The sequence below is a fragment of the Monodelphis domestica genome, chromosome 1 (genome assembly GCF_027887165.1).
Source record: "Monodelphis domestica isolate mMonDom1 chromosome 1, mMonDom1.pri, whole genome shotgun sequence".
NCBI lineage: Eukaryota > Metazoa > Chordata > Mammalia > Didelphimorphia > Didelphidae > Monodelphis > Monodelphis domestica.
Genome location: NC_077227.1, coordinates 695,933,374 through 695,953,960, shown reverse-complemented (window position 1 = coordinate 695,953,960; position 20,587 = coordinate 695,933,374). Strand labels below are relative to the sequence as shown.

The 20,587-nt window shown below is 49.9% G+C and overlaps 1 protein-coding gene across 3 annotated transcripts in view; it reads left to right on the top strand.

Moving 5' to 3' along the window:
• The window catches only part of SLC12A4 (solute carrier family 12 member 4), a 52,676-nt gene that overhangs the window by 20,548 nt on the left and 11,541 nt on the right, over positions 1-20,587 (top strand). For all 3 annotated transcript variants that reach the window (XM_007477213.3, XM_007477215.3, XM_007477214.3), the window contains exons 2-10: positions 6,088-6,182; positions 7,118-7,249; positions 15,150-15,296; positions 16,299-16,353; positions 17,802-17,932; positions 18,242-18,483; positions 18,568-18,782; positions 19,533-19,697; positions 19,845-19,943. In XM_007477213.3, coding sequence (XP_007477275.2) covers positions 6,088-6,182; positions 7,118-7,249; positions 15,150-15,296; positions 16,299-16,353; positions 17,802-17,932; positions 18,242-18,483; positions 18,568-18,782; positions 19,533-19,697; positions 19,845-19,943 — 1,281 coding nt within the window. The remainder of the gene's footprint in view (positions 1-6,087; positions 6,183-7,117; positions 7,250-15,149; positions 15,297-16,298; positions 16,354-17,801; positions 17,933-18,241; positions 18,484-18,567; positions 18,783-19,532; positions 19,698-19,844; positions 19,944-20,587) is intronic.

The window sequence follows — 20,587 nt, the reverse complement described above, 5'->3', positions numbered from 1 at the left end:
GTATTCCAACTTTTTTTAAATTATTTTTGCCACTCTCAAGTTCACTTTGAGATGTTATTTTAAATTATATGTGGGGCAATTTAGGAGAACCAGGTAATTTCCTGCTTTATTCCACCATCTTCCCCAAGCTCAACTTTTTAACTTGTTGTTACCCTCAGGCAAATCTCTTTTCCTCTCTAGAGTTTTAGTTTCTTTTCTTATAAAATGAAAGAATGGGACTCAATGAGGCAGCTGAGTAGTACAGGAGATAAAGAGTATGGAAGGAAAGGAGTTCTGAGTTCAAATCCCAACTGAGACTTATTAGCTCTGTGTCCCTGGGTAAGTTGCTAAGCCTTCCTCAGTTTCCTCATCTGTAAAGTGGAGATAATAATAACATCTTCCAAGGATTGTTCTAAGGATCAAATGAGATAGTTGTCAAGGACTTTACAAACTTTAAAGTACTATATAAATATTAGCTTGTATTGTTATTAATTATTACTACCCTTCTAGCTCTAATATTCTCTGTGGGAGGAAACAGCTTGCTCCTATGGAAAGAACTCTGGAGTTTTAGATAGAGTACAACTTGTATGACTTCATTTAACCCTTCTGGGCTCCCCTCAGTTTCCTTTTTTGTTAAATCAGGGGATTTGCCTACATTACCTATGAGGTCTCTTCTGGTTATATATCATATGATCCTCTGAGAGGCTTCTGGCCCTACGTCCTTTTTTTTTCCTTCTTGTTTTTAAATCAAATTTTTGTGAATTCAGCAAAATCATGTCTATAAAATAAAATAGCAAAACATTTAAATAGCATAGGATAGGCCATATCCATTTTGCTTACATTCTCCCTTTCCCCCCAGTTCTGTTTAGTGTTATGGTCCTAGCTTTTATCTTGGAGTCTTTTTTTTTTTAACCCTTTTACCTTCTGGCTTATAATTGGTTCCAAGACCCAATGATCAGTAAGGGTTAAGCCATGGGAATTAAGTGACTTGCCCAAGGTCACACAGCTAGGAAGTGTCTGAAAGCAAATTTAAACCCAGGACTTCCCCTTTCTAGGCCTGGCTCTCCATCTGCTGATCCGCCTAGCCACCACTAGCTGGGATTCTTTTCTCCAGTTTTAAAGCGAAGGATGCTTCTGTTTATAGGTGATGAAACAGACCCAGGATCAGAATGGGCAGAAATGACGCCAGAACTCAGTTTGCACTGCCCAGGCCAATCCTCTTTCTCCTTTGTAACAGGTCAGGTAACCGAGTGCCCATCGAATCCCTATTTTCTAGATGAGGGAAACTGAGACAGGGAGGTAGAGACTTGCCCAGTGTCACACAGGTCAGGAATAGCAGAACCAGCATGGATCAATTTCCCTTCATTCTGTGGCTCCCCGCTCACGTGACTTCGTGCATCTGAAATATACTCGGACCCACCTCCTGGTGTATTTCAGGCCGGGAGCTATCTCCTGTGCCTCTAGAGAGAGGATGATTCTTCATGTGCTTCCTCCTGGGCTTAGCATCCCAGTCCAGCCCGGGAGGGAAGGCCACCGGAGAGAGGGAGCTAGGGCTGGACCTGGGTGGAAAGTCGTGTGTAGGCGGAGCTGCGGCTAATGAGTGACTCTGACCAGCGGACTGGGGACTGGTCACAACAGAGCCAGGAAGCTGCTGTTCTCAGCCAAGGTCACACTGTTTAAATCCAGCCCTGGCAGGTCAATAATGGGGCTGGCCTGGGGAGGAGGGGGAGCCGAGCCAAATGGCACTGCTGGGGCTGACCTTCCCCCCACCCCCCCCCCACCCCCAGCGGGGATGGATTGAAAACGGAGGCAGAGTGAAACCGGAGTTGAGATAGACCCAGAAGACCTAAGAAAGCCTGTTTCCCCCAAGCTTGAGTGTCTCTCTTCAAAGTAGAGATGATCATAATATTCCCGCTGCTTACCCCAAAGGGTTGTCACAGAGACTAGATAGGGCCTAGAATGTGGGGGAAGGGGACAGCTGGGTAGTCCCTGGAGTTGAGAGGCCCAGGGTTCAAATCTGGCCTCAGATACTTCCTAGCTCTGTGGCCCTAGGCAAGTAACCCCAGTTGACTAGCCCTTGCCACCCTTCTGTCTTAGAAGTGGTGCCAAGACCAAAGATATGGGTTGTGGTGGTTGTTGTTTTTCAACAGAGACAGAGACAGAGGGACAGAGAGAGGGTGGAGGAGGGGGGAGAGAGAGAGAGAGAGAGAGAGAGAGAGAGAGAGAGAGAGAGAGAGAGAGAGAGAGAGAGAGAGAAGAGAGAAAGAGAGATCTGAAGGAAGCTTAGGTAATATTTAGGCCAACCTTCCCCACACCCATTTTACAGATTGGGAAACTGAGATCCAGAGAGGCTAAATGACTTGCCTAACACTTTGCCATGCAGGTAGCAAGCACAACAGTGGATGAGATTCAAACTCAGGTACTTTTAAACCTCCAGGGAGTCATTCATTCATCCAGTTAGCATTTATTTAAGACTTACCATGCACCAGACTCTACCAGGGATACAAAGACTAAAATTAAATAGGCCTGGCCCTGGAAGAACTTATATTCTGTTGGGTGGAAAATAACCTTCAAAGAAAAATAACTTAGTATTATATTACATAAAATTAATATATATAATATATGATATAAATATATAATATGGTATTATATTACATGAATATATTACATAAATATATATTATATATGTGGATGAGTGAGATATCTCTGCAAATCACTGCAAATCAATACAGTGTTATATTATATAAAATACATATTACATAAAAGCAAAATAGTATTATGTAGAATATATCTAAAATATATGAAATAAAAATATATTACATAAAGTAATATAGTATAGAAAATATTTTTACATAATTATATGAAATGTGCAAAAATCCATTCTGTGAAAGGAAGATAGTATCCAAATATAGTGTAGTAATAATGATAATTTACACACTTTACAATTGCAGTCTTACTGTGATCCTCACAACAACCTGGGAGGTGGGTGCTAGCTATTATTTATTATCTTTATTTTTTTTCTATAAGAAAACTAAGGCAGAAGTTAAGTAACTTGTCCAGGGTTCCTCGAGTGAGTAAATGTCTACAACTGAATCCAGACTCTGATTTTCCTGACTCCAGGCCTGGTGCTCTATCCACTGCACTACCTTGTTGCCCCTAGTGGGATTTCCTCGGGAGAGGAGGCATGAAAACCTGAGGCAGGGGCAGGATTTGTTTCCTGTAGGAAGGGGCATTTGAATTAATCATTTATATCAACCTATACCTGAATAAGAATTCTATTTAAACATTTAAGTGCCTACTAAGTGCTAGGCATTGGCCATCCAAGACTGGGGAGGGGAGTGTGAAAAAAGGAGGGGGGGGAATGAGAGGAAGAAGCATCAATCTCTCCTTAAGGAGTTTATATTCTATTGGAATCCCCTCAACAATTGCTCTCCCAACCTCTCCTTGGAAATCCCCAGTGATGAGGGACAGCTGGGTGGCTCAGTGGGTTGAGAACCAGGCCTAGAGATATGAAGTCCTGGGTTCAAATGTGGCCTCAAGACACTTCTCAGCTGTGTGACCCTGGGCAAGTCACTTAATTCCCCCCCCCTCTTGCCCCCATTACCTAGCCCTTATTACTCTTCTGCCTTGGAACCAATACATAGTAGTGATTCTAAGATAAGTAAGGATTTTTTTTTTTTTAATCCCCAGTGATGGGGACAGGGGGGTGGCTTAGTGGATTGAGAGCCAGGTCTAGAGATGGGAGGTCCTGGGTTCAAATCTGGCCTCAGGCACTTCCTAGCAGTGTGACCCTGGGCAAGTCACTTGACCCCCCATTGCCTAGCACTTACCACTCTTCTGCCTTCGAACCAATACACAGTATTGATTCCAAGACAGAAGGTGAGGGATAAAAAAAAAATCCTCCGTGAGGGGGTGGCTACTGTTTCCACAGCTGCCTGTTCCACTGTGGAATAACACTAGTTATCAGAAATTTTTCTTAAATCAGGCAAAATTTTACCTCTTTGCAACTTACAGGCTTTGCTCTGAGTTGCTCCCTCTTCTGGTGCCAAGCCAGACAAGTCTAATCCTTCCCCAGGGCAGCCCCTCACGGCCTCAAAAATCAATCACCATTTAGTAAGTGCCTACTAAGCGCCAAGTGCTATGGGTACAAAAAGAGACAAAGGACAGTCCCTGCCCTCAAGGGGCTTACTATGTGCTAACAAATAGTACTATGTACTAACAAATAGACACTGGGTAAGCTCTATAGGGGATAAGTAGGAAATCATTAACAGAGGGAAGGCACTCGAATTAAATGAAGTGGAGTGGGGGAAGGCTTCCTGTAGGAGGAAGGATTATAACTGGGACTTAGAAGACACCAGGAAGGTCAGTAGTTGCAGATGAAGAAGAAGAGTGTTCCAGACCTGGGGGACAGTCACAGAGAATTCCCAGAGCCAAGAGATGGAGGGTCTCCTTTCTGGAACATCCAGGAAGCCAGTGTCACTGAGTCAAAGAGTATGTGATGGGAAATAAGGTATAAGAAGACTGTAAAAGGAGAGGGGGCTGGATTATAAACAGCATTTTGTATTTGATCCTGGAGGCAGTATGGAGCCACTGGAGGCTCTTGAGTAAGGCGGTGCCATGATCTAGTGGAGGTTGATTGGAGTGGGGAGAAGGGCTTTGAATGCTACAGAGCATTTGGTTTTTTATCTTGGAGAAATAGGGAGCCATTGGAGGCTCTTGAGTAAGGGAGTGCCATGATCCAGCTGGTCCTTTAGTGGCTGAATGGAGGTTGATTGATGTGGGGAGAGGCTTGGAGCAGCCAGACCCACCCATAGGCATGAAGAAAAGGTCATTGTATTTGGCAACTCAGAGAGCATTGATAACTTTGGAAAGAGTTGTTTCCTTGGAATGATACCATCAAAAGCCATGTTCTAAGGGGTAAAGAAAAGGATGAATAACGAGGTGGCTCAGTGGAGTACAAATCTAGCCTCAGATGCTTCCTTCCTAGGTGACCCGGGCAAGTCACTGAACCCCTGTGGCTCAGCCCTAGTCACTCTTCTGTCTTAGAACTGATCCCAAGACAGAAAAGGTTTTTTTTGTTTGTTTTTAAAGAAAACTTGGAGATTCCCTGGCCATGGGAGTAGCCTTGGAGCTGGCCAGCCCATTCTTATGACTTCTGCATGTACAAACAGTGGTATCTTGGAATAGAATAGCATTTAAAGCTGGGCAGGGCCTTAGAGATTATCTCCTTCACCATCCCTCCTTTTAGGGAGGGGGACCCTGGGTGGTGACTTGCCCAAGGTCACAGGAGTCCTCTGACTTCCCAGGCCACTGCCCTTTCTACTACACTGCAAGTCCTACTGGCATTTAGGAGAACATGGCATCCAGCTCATTCTGTGTCGATGTGCATTGGCGAGACAGCAGCCTCTGGTCTGCCATTTTGTCTCTGCCATTGGGCATACCCAGGAAAGGTCTTAGAAGGGCTTGAGTGGACTCTTGGACTCCTGGGTCTTATTCTGTTCACTGGATCTGTTCATGCCCATCCTCATTTAGAGGCAACTAGTAGCAGAGTGGATAGAATACTGGACCTGGAGTCAGGAAGACCCGAGTTCCTATATGGCCTCAGTTACCTGCTGGCTGTGTGACTCTGGACAGGTCATTTAACTTGTTGGATTCCATTTTCCCACATGTAAAATGGAGATACTAAGGATAGCAGCAACACCCCCCCCCCCAACATTGTCATGAGATTCACATGTAAAGGTGAATCTTTAGAAATGTCTATCCCGTCCTGTCCTTTCGGGTTCATTCATTTCAGTTGAGTCCTGGTCTTCATGACCTTATTTAGGATTTTCTTGGCATTTAAATGGGGTCATTTGCCATTTCCTCCTCCGGCTCATTTTACAGATGAGCAAACTGAGGCAAGCAGAGTGAAGGGACTGGCCCAGGGTCACCCAGCTTTGATCTCAGGTCTTCCTGAGCCTGGTCTCCCTGGATGTTGTTCCTTTCCTTCACCATTGCCATGGGTTCCCCGGACTTCCCCCTTCTCTCCCCCTGCACTGGGCCACCTGGTTATGGCTGCTGGGGTTCTCTGGGCACCCCCTGACACGGCATCTCCCTTTCTCTCGGCAGGCCACAGCAACCACAAAGAGAGCAGCCCCTTCCTCAGCTGCTCCGAAGCCACCAAAGGAAGCGACTACTATGATCGCAACTTGGCCCTGTTCGAGGTAAACTCTGCTTGCTCTTCCTCCTCTTCCTCCTCCTCCTCTTCCTCCTCCTCCTCCTCTTCCCCCCCCCCCTTCTCCTCTCCTCCTCCTCGGTAGGGGAAGGCTGGATCCGGCTGGGCACAGTGTTTCATGGAGGGAATTGGGGGAGATCCCAGATTCAGAGCCAGAAAAGTGAGGGTGGGGGCCTCCGGAGTCAGACCTGGGTCGACTTTCCCCTTTGGGGCTGGTCCTGTGCTGTGGGATGGCCCACATCCTTGTTTGCCTAGAAGTGGTCTGACCGGGAGGACCCCCTTTCTCTTCCCCTCTGCCAGCAGTCCTGAGCCAGGTCAGGGGGCTTTGGAAGTGAGGCTAAGGGCGGGAGGGGGGGAATCAGATTTTGGGAGAAGACTGTGGGGGAGAGTAGAGGAAGGAGAGGGGCCTGGGGGAAGGCCTGGGCCCAGCAGTAGAGTCCCTGAAGGCCTTCTTATTTCTGATTGATCCTTATCAGGACAGATATTGTTATCCTTGTTAATAATTATGGTCATCCTCCGCCCTGGGAAGGTTAGGGAGCTCCTGCCTCCCTCCTCCCCCCCCCCCCCAGCTGGGCCCTGTCAGCCTTCCTTCCCTCCTGAGCCCCAAGGGAGACACTGGGGAGCTGAGCCCTAACCCGGCCACCTTTGCACCCTGGGCCGAGGCTCTTCACCATCTCAGATGGTATCTGAGGTCCCATCTGCCCTGTGATATGTTTTCAGAAAAGGAAACTGAGGCACAAAAGGCCTTGCCACTGGCCCAGAGCCACAGGGTGGTGTCAGGGCCTTCGCCCCTTCACGGAGTTTGACTCCCTTGTGTCCGGGCAGCTTCACAGTCCCGCCTGGCCCAGGCCCAGCTGCCATCCCAGCTCTTCCCAGGCCCTTCTGTGCGAGGCTGGCCCTCACTCTGGCCCTTCTCTGTTTCAGGAGGAGCTTGATGTCCGCCCGAAGGTCTCGTCGCTCCTGGGGAAGCTGGTCAGCTACACCAACCTTACCCAGGGCGCCAAAGAGCATGAAGAAGCTGAAAGTGCCGAGGGCTCGCGCAGGAAAGTATCCAAAGTGAGTGGGCTGCGCAGGGCAGAGGCTTGGACTGCCAGGGTGCACAAGGCAGAGGCTCGGCCTACCAGGGTGCACCAGACAGAGGCTCGGCCTGCCAGGGTACACAGGACAGAGACTTAATCTGCTGGGGTGCACCGGGCAGAGGCTCGACTTACCGGGCCAAGCGGGGCAGAGGCTCAGCCTGCCAGGGTGCACTGGACAGAGACTCAGCCTGCCGGGGCCGGGGCCGCACCAGGCAGAGGCTTGGCTTTGGGCCAGGTCCAGCCGCTCTGAGGGATTGGCGGCTCGCCCACGGCTGGCCTCTGCTTTATTTAGCTGGGGCTCAGCCGGCTCAGAGGCTCCAGGGTCTCTGTTCTGGGAAAGGGAAAAACAAAAGCCAGCTCTCCTTTCTTAGAGCATCTGCTGGGAGGCCTTTTGGGAAAGGAGGCCGGCAAGGAGCCCCACCAAGGGGCTCTGGCATTAACCCTTTCCTTTCTGCCTTGAATCCCCAGTAGGGATCCCTTCAGAGCCAGGGGCATTCAGGGACTGGCCCAGGGTCCACCACAGGCCCAGCTAGTCTTAGAGTAAATGATTCTGTGTGTTTTACAAATGAATCTGGGTGAGAAAATGTTCGCCTGACCTCTAGGAAAGGCCAAGAGGCCAAAGTGGGCCCTGGGCTTTGTCAGTGCCTTGTCAGTGCCCCACCCAGCCTGATTCTCCTGGGCTGGCCCCAGTGCTTTGAAGTGTTTATTAAACAAAGGGGTATTGGAGGTTGTGCACACCTAAAACAATAGCCCCAGATAAGGGAGGGTGGGAAGGCCAGGATTCAATCTCTGGCCTGATCTCCAGAGATGTCCCAGGCCAGCCACTATTCAACCGCTTTGATCCTCCTGTGGCTGCCCTTGGGAGGGGGGGGGGGTGCAGCCAGGTCCACCAAGCTTGGAGAGGGAAAACTGGGGAATGGGGAGACCCAAACCCAGACCTTGAGAGTGGGGAGCTGGGGGACCCCAACAAGACCAGAGGAGCCAGGAGGAAGGGAACAGCAGGACCAGAAGACACTCCACATGGACTGGGCAGCCCTTCAGCGATGTTTCACAGCTTGTGAATGTATTTTTAAAAGGGTGACTCCAGTGTCCGCCGTGGGATTTGGCAGGCACAAAGCGTCTGCTCCATGTAGATCGCTGTGGCATCCGTGACTATCCTGGGCACAGCCCCACTGTGTTCTGTCCTGTCACACTCCATCTGGGAAATGGGGCTCCATTTGGGCCAATGCTTTCTGGGAAAGACTTCGACCCAATGGAGAGGGCCCAGAGGCAGCGACCAAGATGGCGGCCGTCTTCATGGTCACACCATGGGGATCAGAGGAAGTCACTGGAGAAGAGAAGGGGGGGCACAGTAAATGTCCTCACGTCCTTACGGGGCTGGGCAAGAGGGAGAAGACGCCTAATGGGTGGCCCCAGAAGACAGAACGAGTGGCTGCTGGGGGACGGCACAAAGAAGCACATTGAGGCTTCGCAGAAAGAAAAACTTCTTGATAATTAGAATGACCTGAAAGTTCAGTAGGCTGCCTCAGGAAGGAGTGGGTTCTGCCACTTATATTAGAGAGAGGGAGGGAGGAGAGACAGAGAAAAGGGAGAGAAAAGGGGAGACAGGGAGAGAGGAAAGAGGAAGAGGGGGGAAGAGAGAGAGGGGGAAGGAGGAAGGGAGAGATAGACAGAGAGAGGAGAGAGACAGAGAGAGAAAGAGAGGAGAGAAGGAGAGAGGAGAGGGAGGGAGAGAAAGGGAAAGAGAAGGAGATAAAGAGAGGAGGGGGAGGAAGGAGAAACAGAGGGGAAGAAGGGAGGGAAAGATAAAAGAGAAAGGAAGGGGAAGACAGAAAGGAGAGAGAGAAGAGGAGAGAGGGAAAGAGACCAAAACAGAGAGACACAGAGATAGCAAGGAAGAGACAGAGAGAATTGTTCAGGTATGGGTTGGACTAATTGACCTAAAATAGGAGTTATTGACTCTTTATAACATGGATTCCTTGGGCAGTCTTGGGAAGCCTATGGACTTTTCTCAGAGTGATGGTTTTAAATGTTCAAGGGGTGCAGCTGGGTGGTTCAGTGGATTGAGAGCCAGGCCCAGAGACAGGAAGTTCTGAGTTCAAATCTGGTTTCAGACATTTCCCAGCTGTGTGACCCTGGGCAAGTTATTTAACCCCCATTGCCTAGCCCTTACTGCTCTTCTGCCTTAGAACCAATACACAGAATTGATTCCAAGATGGAAGGTAAGGGTTTAAATATATATATATAATATATATATATATATATATATATATTATATATATATATATATACAAGGATTACAAAGGAAACCAATTATGCTGAAAAAGAGTCATTGAAATATTTTTTTGAAAAACTGATTTATGCTTTTTTGCAACATGGCAGATATGGGGGGGCAGCTGGGTAGCTCAGTGGATTGAGAGCCAGTCCTAGAGACGGGAGGTGCTAGGTTCAAATCTGGCCTCAGACACTTCCTAGCTGTGTGACCCTGGGCAAGTCACTTGACCCCCATGGCCTAGCCCTTACCACTCTTCTGCCTTGGAGCCAATACACAGTACTGATTCTAAGATGGAAGGTAAGGGTTAAAAAAAAAAAGGCAGATATGGAAATAGGTTTTAATGTAATTAAAATATTTAACAACATAAAAATCTATTTTTAAAAAATGAAAAAAAAAACCAACCCAACCCAAGCCCCAGGTGCTGGACGCTGGCTCAGAGCCCCGACCTACTCTGATTCCGTGGCTCTGAGCATGGTCGGGGCCGGCGCTGTCTCCATCCTTTCTAGAAAGGCATGCTCTAAGCTAAAAGTAAGCTTACAGAGGTGGTCTGCGGTCTGATCAGGACGTGTTCTCCACCTGAGTTAGGGAGTTGGCATGCAGGTCATTTCAGTCCATTAAGTCAGACCATACCAGCCAGTGGAAGGCTCTGAAGGCCTCTTTGGCCTGTTGGATAGATACTGGGGAGCCATCAGAGGTTCTTGAGCTGGAGAACGGGAGGTGAAAGTTTGTCTTAGGAAGGTTACTATGGTGACCTCCGTGGGATAAAAAGGAAGAGACTGGAGGACAACCATTGGCCATCAAGGCTGGAGATAATGACTGGGAAAAGTTGGATCCAGAAGACAATTCATTATTATTATCCTGAAGGAAGCAACAAGGGGCTTGGTGACTCCTTGGACTAGGACAGCAAAGGAAAGACTCCTGCCGTTTGGGTCTGGGCGGCACTGCTCGAATCCGGCAGTACCAGGTGGGTTTTATTATTATTTTATTAATTTGTTTGTTTGTCACAGTAAACCTCCCAGGTAACTCCCTCCCTGCGTCCCGCTTTTGTCTTGCTTGTTCCTGTTTACCGATCATTACACAAGTTATTCTTCTCACAGGATTTCTGTCGCCGTGTATAATGTTCTCCTGGTTCTGCTCGTTTCACGCTGCATGATTTCATGTCGGTTGTTCCAGGTTTATTTGCTAAGCCCTTCCCTTCCCTCTGAGAATCTGTATTGATTCCAGGCAGAAGAGCCGCAAGGGCTAGGCCCTGGGGGAAGTGACTGGCCCAGGGTCACCCAGCTGGGACGTGTTGGAGGCCAGATTTGAACCCAGGACCTCCCGTCTCTAGGCCTGGCTCTCCCTCCACTGAGCCACTCACTGCTCCTCGTTTTCTCACAGCACCGTAGTGTCCCATCACAGTCCTGATGGATGGGCCTCCCCTCCGTTCCCACTTCTTTGCCAGAAAGTTGGCTTTGGACGGTCTGTGATGAGTCACCCTGTGGGCCTCGGTTTCCTCATCCGTCCAATGAGCTGCAGAAGGAAATGGCAGGCCACTCGGGTGCAGAGAAAACCCCCAACGGGCTCACACGGAGCCAGACACCCCGAAATGACTCGGGGCGCCCCGAGAACAAGCAAAGCCCATAGCACCCAGGGCGCGGCCTTCGGAGCTCGCCCGAGCGAGCGGTGCATCGCGGGGGTCAGCTCGCTCCCAGCAAGGGAGGATTCCCCGCATTAGGCCCGGACCTCCCTTGGTATGCCCGGAGTGGGCCCGCCTCGCTGCGAGAACACTGGGCCGCTTGTTTGCCGGGAAGGGGAGGACTGAGGAGCCAGTGTTTTCTCAGGCCGGGAAGAGGGAGATGCGCCCCCCCCCGGGGGGGTGCCCAGGCCTTCCCTCCGCCCTGTGGGGGGGGGTGCCGAGGCCTTCCCTCCGCCCTGTCCAAGGGGGGGGGGGTGCCCAGGCCTTCCCTCCGCCCTGTGGGGGGGGGTGCCGAGGCCTTCCCTCCGCCCTGTCCAGGGGGGGGGTGCCGAGGCCTTCCCTCCGCCCTGTGGGGGGGGGGGGTGCCCAGGCCTTCCCTCCGCCCTGTGGGGGGGGGGGTGACAAGGCCTTCCCTCCGCCCTGTGGGGGGGGGTGCCCAGGCCTTCCCTCCGCCCTGTGGGGGGGGTGCCCAGGCCTTCCCTCCGCCCTGTGTGTGGGGGGGTGACCAGGCCTTCCCTCCGCCCTGTCCAGGGGGGGGTGCCCAGGCCTTCCCTCCGCCCTGTCCAGGGGGGGGTGCCCAGGCCTTCCCTCCGCCCTGTCCAGGGGGGGGTGCCGAGGCCTTCCCTCCGCCCTGTCCAGGGGGGGGGTGCCGAGGCCTTCCCTCCGCCCTGTCCAGGGGGGGGGTGCCCAGGCCTTCCCTCCGCCCTGTGTGTGTGGGGGTGACGAGGCCTTCCCTCCGCCCTGTCCAGCCGGGAAGGCTCGCACGTGCCAAACAAGTCTCTGAGATGCCCAGATCCGTGTTTTCTCCACCACACCCCCTCCGGCTAGTGCAGATGCTCCCCATGGATGGGCTGGTGTGTGTGTGTGTGTTATTTATTTGTATTTCTAAATGTTTTATAGATACATAAAATATATATGAACACATATACGTACGTATGTGTGTATATATTTATATAGAAGCAAAACACATACATGCATATATGTGTGTTTATAAATCTTACCTATCTTATTTATATTAAAATATATTTATATAAAACAAACACATAAGTAAATTTGTGTGTTTATAAATCTTATCTATTTTTATTTATATTAATATATAAAATAAACACACATGTATATTTTATTTTAATTTATATATAAATAACACATGTATATGTGTATATTTTAGTTATATATTTATATAAGCTTATATAAATATATTTATCTCTTTTATGTATAAATAAACCATGCAAACACATAGGCATATGTGTGTATATTTCTATTTTATATATAAACAAAACACATACCCATATATATGTATATGCATGGGTGCATAATTATATTTTAATTCTATATTCATATAAATGTATTTTTATGTAAAACATGTAAACACATATATATGTATATGTGTATGTTTGTTTCATTTTTATAGATAAACAAAGTATACATATGTGTATGTATATGTGTATAAATTTATATTTTTAGTATATATTTTTATTTATGTACATTTTTACTTAAAATACTTAAGTAGGGGGCAGCTGGGTGGCTCAGTGGATGGAGAGCCAGGCCCAGAGATGGGAGGTCCTGGGTTCCAATGTGGCCCCAGCTGGGTGACCCTGGGCAAGTCATTTAACCCCTATTGCCTAGCCCTTACCGCTCTTCTGCCTTAGAGGCAATTCACAGCATTGATTCTAAGACAGAAGGTATGGGCTTTAAAAAAAAACTTAAGTAAATATATACTAAAAAGATAAATTTATTTTATAAATATAAGTATAATAAATGAATATTATATAAGTAAGCGAATTCTCCATTTGGAAATGGTTCCTGTCCTTGGCCTGGGGTCTGTTTGGAGGCGGCTCTTCTTCTAAATGCTCACTGGTCCCCCCAGTGCCCGAGGCCTTGTGGTCCTCCTGGGCCCTCTGTCCCCTCGTCCCCTCGGAGGTCCCTCCCAGCTCTGCCTCCCACAACCCTCTGACTTGCACCCTGAGGCCTTACAGATGGGCCAGGATGTTGGACCAGTTTCTTGACACTCAGATTTGGTCGTTTTTGTAGGGTTTCCTAGAGGGAGAGGGTCCATCTCCACTCCGGGCCTTTGGTCTAAAAACCCTTCAGTTCAAAGGGCCGTTTCCGGAGGGGGCGTCTGACCCCAGCGACTTCCTGGCCGTTGGTGGAGGTTATTTTAGGATGGAGGAGATTCTTCCTTCGCTGGCCTTTGTAGGAGGGAGAGGGAAGGCGACCGAGAGTCTAAATAATATTAGCACCAACAACAGCCGTAATAGCAATCATTTAGAGGATGCTCTAAGGTTTGCAAAGCCCTTTCAGTGATGTCTCATTTGGTCCTCACAACTGCCTTGAGAGGTTATTGCTATTTTTATCCTCATTTTACAGATAAGGAAACAGAGGCAAGCAGAGGTGAAATGACTAGCGCAGGGTCACAAAGCTAGGATCTTCCCTCCGACCCTCCTCTGCAGTTCCTTCCTGGTCCTGTTCTTAGTCTGACTCTCCGCTGCTGCCCTCTGGGTGATGATGGTCCTTTTTCATTCCTAGGAAGCCCAACTGATCCGTGACTTAAGGCCACAGAACCCCCACAGAATATTGGTCTTTAAGAGAGGAACCTTTTTCTTCAGGGAGATGCTTGGGTTCATTTTAAAACTTTAAAGTATTAAAAACTTTTTTTAGGAAGATGTTTGGGTTCATTTTAAAACTTTATTAAAAACTTTTTTTAGGAAGATATTTGGGTTCATTTTAAAACTTTAAAGTATTAAAAACTTTTTTAAGGAAGATATTTGGGTTCATTTAAAAATTTTAAAGTATTAAAAACTTTTTTTAGGAAGATATTTGGGTTCATTTAAAAATTTTAAAGTATTAAAAACTTTTTTTAGGAAGATGTTTGGGTTCATTTTAAAACTTTAAAGTATTAAAAACTTTTTTTAGGAAGATATTTGGGTTCATTTTAAAACTTTAAAGTATTAAAAACTTTTTTAGGAAGATATTTGGGTTCATTTAAAAATTTTAAAGTATTAAAAACTTTTTTTAGGAAGATGTTTGGGTTCATTTTAAAACTTTAAAATATTACAAGCTTTTCTTAGGGAGACGGGAGGTCCTGGTTTCAAATGTGGCCGCAGACACTTCCTCACTGGGTGATCCTGAGCAAGTCACTTAATCCCCCCATTGCCCAGCCCTTCCCGTTCTTCTGCCTTGGAATCAGTACCCTGTAACAATTCTAATAAATACAGAATTTCAAAAGTGATCAAAATATCTATTTTTTAAAACCAGGTTTACAGACTCCAGGTAAGAACCTCTAATCTAGCAGCATTTTGTCGCCTAACCCAGGAGGCATTTCTTCATCCGCTTCTGTGAATAATGTGTGGATCGCAGGACAAATCTTTTTTTAAAATAGATTTTACTTCTCTCTTACCTTGATGCCACCTAGATTTCCCCTGGTGTCTCTTCATGAGAATTATTTTTTTGAAGAAGAAGAAAAAGAGCGGGGAAGGAGAGAACATGAATCATGCAACCCTAGGAAAATATTTTTTAAATAAATTGACAAAATTATTATTAAGAAATAAAGGAAAAGAGAAAAAATTCAGCGGCCCTCATTTTAGCACCTACAGAAAGGCGAGACGTCGAGGGACCCCTCTGTGGGAGTGGTGGGGCAGGGAGGGAGGCCTTCTCTGACCCCCGACGTCTTCATCAAGGATGGAGATTATTTTCATTAAAATATTCTCTATAGATGGGGAAATAGCTCTCTGTTATCCGGAGTATTTGGCTGGCCAGAACGGCGCGGGTCAGCCAAGAGCTCACCGAGAGTCACGCACAAGGAACGGGTGAAGTTGAGAGGTGGTAAAGGCCAAAAATAAGAATTTGGGGCCTGGGAAACGAGCCGGACCTTCCCATGGCCCTCGAGGTCCCCAGACTCAGACCAGGCGTTTGTTTGTTTCACAGTCGCCCAGTATGGGCACCCTGATGGGAGTGTACCTGCCCTGCATGCAGAACATCTTCGGGGTCATCCTGTTCCTCCGACTGACCTGGATGGTGGGGACGGCCGGCGTCCTCCAGTCCTTCCTCATCGTCCTCATCTGCTGCTGCTGCGTGAGTACCCCATCACCCTTTGCCTTTTCTTTTCCTGCCCCAAAGCCCAAACGCTCTGGACCCTGTCCTGCTGGCCGGTCTGACTGAGGACGGTAGGGGGGGACCCTTGGAGGGCACCTCTCAAAAGGAACAAATGGCAGAAAGGAAAGAAATGTCTGATCTGTAGAACTTGGCGCTGTAGTTCTGAGCCAACCATCACTTTTTTTTTTAAACCCTTGCCTTCTGTTTTAGAATGGATACTAAATAAATAAAATGTAAAAATCAATAATAAATAAAAATGGATACTAGATAAAATTTTAAATCAATAATAAAAAATGGATACTAAACAAATTTTAAAAATCAATAATAAAAAATGGATACTAAATAAAATTAAAAAATCAGTAATAAATAACAATGGATACTAAATAAATCTTTAAAATCAGTAATGAATAACAATGGATACTAAATAAATCTTTAAGATCGGTAATAAATAAAAATGAATACTAAATAAAATTTTTAAATCAGTAATAAAAATGGATACTAAATAAAAAATTTAAATCAATAATAAATTAAAATGGAAGCTAAATAAGTTTTTTAAATTGATATTAATAAATAAAATTGATAATAAATAATTAAAAATAAATACAAAATAAATTAAAATTCCAATGCAGAAGGAACAGTAAGGACTAGGCAATGAGGGTTCAGTGACTCACCCAGGGTCTCCCAGCAAGGAAGCGTCTGAGATCAGACTTGAACCCAGGACTTCCCATCTCCAGGCTTGAGCCACCTAGTGCCCCCCACTCCCCAGTCATCAGTTACCCCTTGCTTGATTATTGGCATAGGAATGTTTGTTCGTTGGTTGCTTTATGAAAGAAGAAAGAATACTTAGAAGGCAGACTTTCCCCCGTTTAACTCCTCTGTGGCAGAGTCAGAAAGTGAGCCCATGACTCACCTCTCTTTGACTGATGATGGAGTCTTCAGGGGTATTTAATTAACTCGTGTTGTAATTTCTTGTCGTTATAGACCCTCCTGACGGCAATATCCATGAGTGCCATCGCCACCAATGGGGTTGTTCCAGGTATTTGTTTGGAAGGGTGCTCCTCTGCCTTATCTTGACCGGGTGCCCTTTGGTGCACACGCTTGCTTGGACTCTAGGAAGGCCCCCAGAAGGAGGGGGAGTGGGCTAACTGACCTCTAAATCCCTGTCGAGCTCTGAAATTCTATGAGCGTCCACATGGGAAAGGGGTCTTGGGAACCATGCAGGCATGCATTGACCATTGGAGCTAGTGAGGATTTGGCCGGTCCGCCATCTTTATTTTATAAAGGAGTAAAACAAACGTGGTGGGAATCAAAGTGATTGGGCCAATGTCACTGGGCTAGAACGGAAGCCCGAGCTCCCGACTGTTTTATCGCTCCATGGGTACTGGAAACCAAGCTGGATTTAAAGTGAAAGGATCTGAGTTCAAGTCCCGTGTCCATGATCTTGGGCCAACCATGCTCCCTCTCCTGGGCGTCCACCTGATTCCCTGCCAAAGGAGAAGGCTGAACTTCGAGGGCCCTTCCAGGCCTAGGTCCAGGGCCTTCTCTCCCGTCCCTTCATTCTTATTCTTAGGAGGGCCTTTTGCTTGACCTTCCTGTAGCCGAGAGCCCCGTAAAGGCAGGGAGTTTGCCTGGGCGGGCTCCTTGGTGGGCCTGGGCCTGCTGGCGCTCAGAGCAATGCCCAAGCCCCGCTTACGGGGAGGGAGCAGCCTGCGGCCTCAGACCCGGCCTCGGAGGAAGTCAGCTTGCTTTCTTGGTGGGCCGGCCTGCCTGGAGCTTATCTCCTCGGGTAGACCGTGCTGCAGGTTGGATGGTGTTACCGTGGTTGCCAGATGACAGGGCTTCCTTATCACTCACTCTGGGGGGAGGAGGCCTTTTATCTCACTCCTGGAAGAGGCCCGTTAACGGAGCTTTGAGGGCCGGACAGTGGCCTCTAGAACTTCTGTGGCCAGAGGGGCCCCAGGATCCAAGGCCGAGGCCTTTGTTTCTTTTTTTTTTTTAATTTTATTTAATTAATTTAGATTTTTTTCCGTGGTTACATGATTTGTGTTCTTTCCCTCCTCGCCTCCTGTAGCCAGCGCGCCCTTCCCCTGGGTTGTCCTGGGGCCTTTGTTTCTAAGAGGAGCCAGACCAGCCTGAAACCCTGGCCCCGGGTCCCAGGGCCGTAATGGTTTACCAGTGCATGGAGGGGCTCAGCAGGCTTGAGCTCATAGACCCAACAGGGATGGGCCCTGAAGGCCGATCCAAGCCCCTCGCTTTATCCACAGGGGGGGGGACGAGGGCCAGAGACAGGAAGTCCCTCAACGATGCCATAGACACGGGCTCTGACTTGCAATGCAGGCGATGCCCCTGCCGGCCGCCGCTTTGCCCCTCTGACAGACCATCAGAGACGGCGGCCCGGAAGGAGCCGGACGCTGGCTGGGGGCTGCCCCTTCCCACGAGGGGGACGGGCGGCACGGACTCAGGCCCCTTCTCTGCCCCTCCTAGCGGGGGGCTCCTACTTCATGATCTCCCGCTCTCTGGGGCCCGAGTTCGGAGGAGCCGTGGGTCTCTGCTTCTACCTGGGCACCACCTTCGCCGCGGCCATGTACATCCTGGGCGCCATCGAGATCCTGCTGGTGAGTTCGGCCCCACACGCAGGCTGGAGTCCGGGGGGGCTCATCCGCGCCGGGCGCTCGGGGAACGCTGTGGTGGGGGGCGGCTCTCGCTGCGTGACGCGACTCTACGGGGGTGTTTGGCTCCATTGCTTCTCCCTCCCCCGTGGGCTAGGCCACCGCCTCCGGCCTGGCCCCTTGGAACGGTCGGCCCAGAACCCTTCGGAAGGCCGCCGGGTTGTTTTTAAGTCCTGGAGAAACTCTGGCCGAGGTCGGGCCGGCGAGGGGGAGGCCGAGGGGGGAGACGGAGGCGGAAGGCTCTGGTCCTTGCAGACGTACATCGCGCCGCCGGCCGCCATCTTCCACCCCGCGGGGGCTCACGACGCGTCCGGCGCCACCCTCAACAACATGCGCGTGTACGGCACCATTTTCCTGACCTTCATGACCGTGGTGGTGTTCGTGGGCGTCAAGTACGTCAACAAGTTCGCCTCCCTCTTCCTGGCCTGCGTGATCATCTCCATCTTGTCCATCTACGCCGGCGGCATCAAATCCATCTTCGACCCTCCCGTGTTCCCGTGAGTGGGACGGGGTTGGGGGAGGGGGGGAGGGGCCTCCGCCGCCCCGGGGCCTCCCCTCAGCGGCCTCGCCCCTCCCCGCAGAGTCTGCATGTTGGGCAACAGAACGCTGTCCCGGGACCAGTTCGACGTCTGCGCCAAGACGGCCGTGGTGGACAACGAGACGGTGGCCACCAAGCTGTGGGTGCTCTTCTGCCACACGTCCAACCTCACGTCGGAGGGCTGCGACCGCTACTTCCTCCAGAACAACGTCACGGAGATCTCGGGGATCCCCGGAGCCGCCAGCGGGATTCTGCAGGGTAGGGGGGGGCCTAGGCGTCACCCCGATGGGGAGAGGAAGGCCACGTTTTTCCTTTCAGGGAGCCGGCCTGACGGGTTCCCCCAGAACCCTCGCAGGCCTCCATGTGGGGGCTGGGCATGGGGGAGCTGAGCCCTTTAAAGGGTCAGCTTTGGGGCCGCTGGATGGCTCGGTGGATCGAGGGCCAAAGCCTAGAGACAGGAGGTCCTGGGTTCAAATCTGGCCTCAGACGCTTCCTCGCTGGGCGACCCTGGGCTACTCGCTTCACCCCCGTGGCCTAGCCCTGACTGCTCTTCTGCCTTGGAACCAATACTCGGCATTGACTCTAAGACAGAAAGTAAAGGTTTAAAAAAGCATCTGGCCTGAAATGCTACTAGCGGTGTGACCTCAGGCTTCTGGTCTGTAAAATGGGCTCATAGTAGCATCTCCCGGGGTTGTTGCGAGGACCCGATGAGATCCGCCCCTCCTCTTCCTCCCGAGATATCCACAGACGGGTCGGGGGGCCAAGTGCCGAGATGACCGCGGCCAATACGGGGTTCACAGAGGAGACAGCCAAGAGGAGATCACAGAAGTGGGGGAAGAACTCCCGGCAGCCATCTCATTCCACCCCCTCAGGGGACAGATAGGGAAACTGAGGCCCGCAGAAGGGAGGGGACCCCGGGAGTGATTCTTGGATGAGAGCCTTGGATTGGGGGGTCGTGACTCCGGAGGAAGACCTCTCCCCACACGGGAGTCACCCCCCTCCCCCCAGATAACCTGTGGAGCAGCTACCTGGAGAAGGGCGACATCCTGGAGAAGCCCGGGCTGCCCTCCGTCGACGTGCCCGGCCAGAAGGGCAGCCTCCCGCTCTACGTGTTCGCCGACATCGCCACGTCCTTCACGGTGCTGGTGGGGATCTTCTTCCCCTCCGTGACAGGTGAGGCCGGAGAGCCAGGACCTCTGGGGGGGCAGGAGGGCCAGGAACCCCCCAAACCCACCACCCCACAGGAACAAATGATTTTATAAATTTTACTTCATTTCATTTCATTTTTAAATTTAAAACAATTCTGACATTTTTTGAAAGGCATCATGGCTGGGTCAAACCGCTCCGGAGACCTCAAGGATGCCCAGAAATCCATCCCGGTGGGGACCATCCTGGCCATCATCACGACCTCCCTCGTGTGTATCCTTCCGAAAGTGCCCATGTCGCTCCACTGCCCTTTGGCCCCCCCTGCCGGCAGCCTGAGGAACAGCCCAGAAACCTTGTCACCGAGCGGTGGACGTGGCTGAAATGACCCCCAACAACCACAAAATTCAAGCACTGCCTCCTAGAGGGGTGTCCCTGGGCCAGTCATTCCCCCCCCCCCCTGGCTGCCCCGTCCTTACCCCTCAGAATCGGTTCTAAGACAGACAATAAAGGCGTCTAAAAAAGGGAATTCATGGAGAAGCGCTCACAAGCAGGTGGGAAAGCTCAAGACTAGAATCTCTTGTCACCTACCATAACAAGCCCCAACCTCAGTCTAAAACGAAATTGGAGACCAGAAGGAGGTCCCTTTCACGATTCCGATGACAGGGAAGGGCCCCAGACAGACCCAGGACAGAGGCGACCACCAGGGGAAAATAAGCAACTGCAGCGAGGTAAACAGGAAACCTTTGGCCCGATTCCACTCTGACACGTAGGCGGACGTTGGCCATTGACATGCCTGATCCCGCCGCACCTCACGCCCCGTGTGGTAAACGCTGAGCACGTTTCTTCCTCTGCCGTGCACAGTGGACACAGACGGGCACCCCGAGCGTGCCCAGGCATCCCCCTGCACACAGATACTC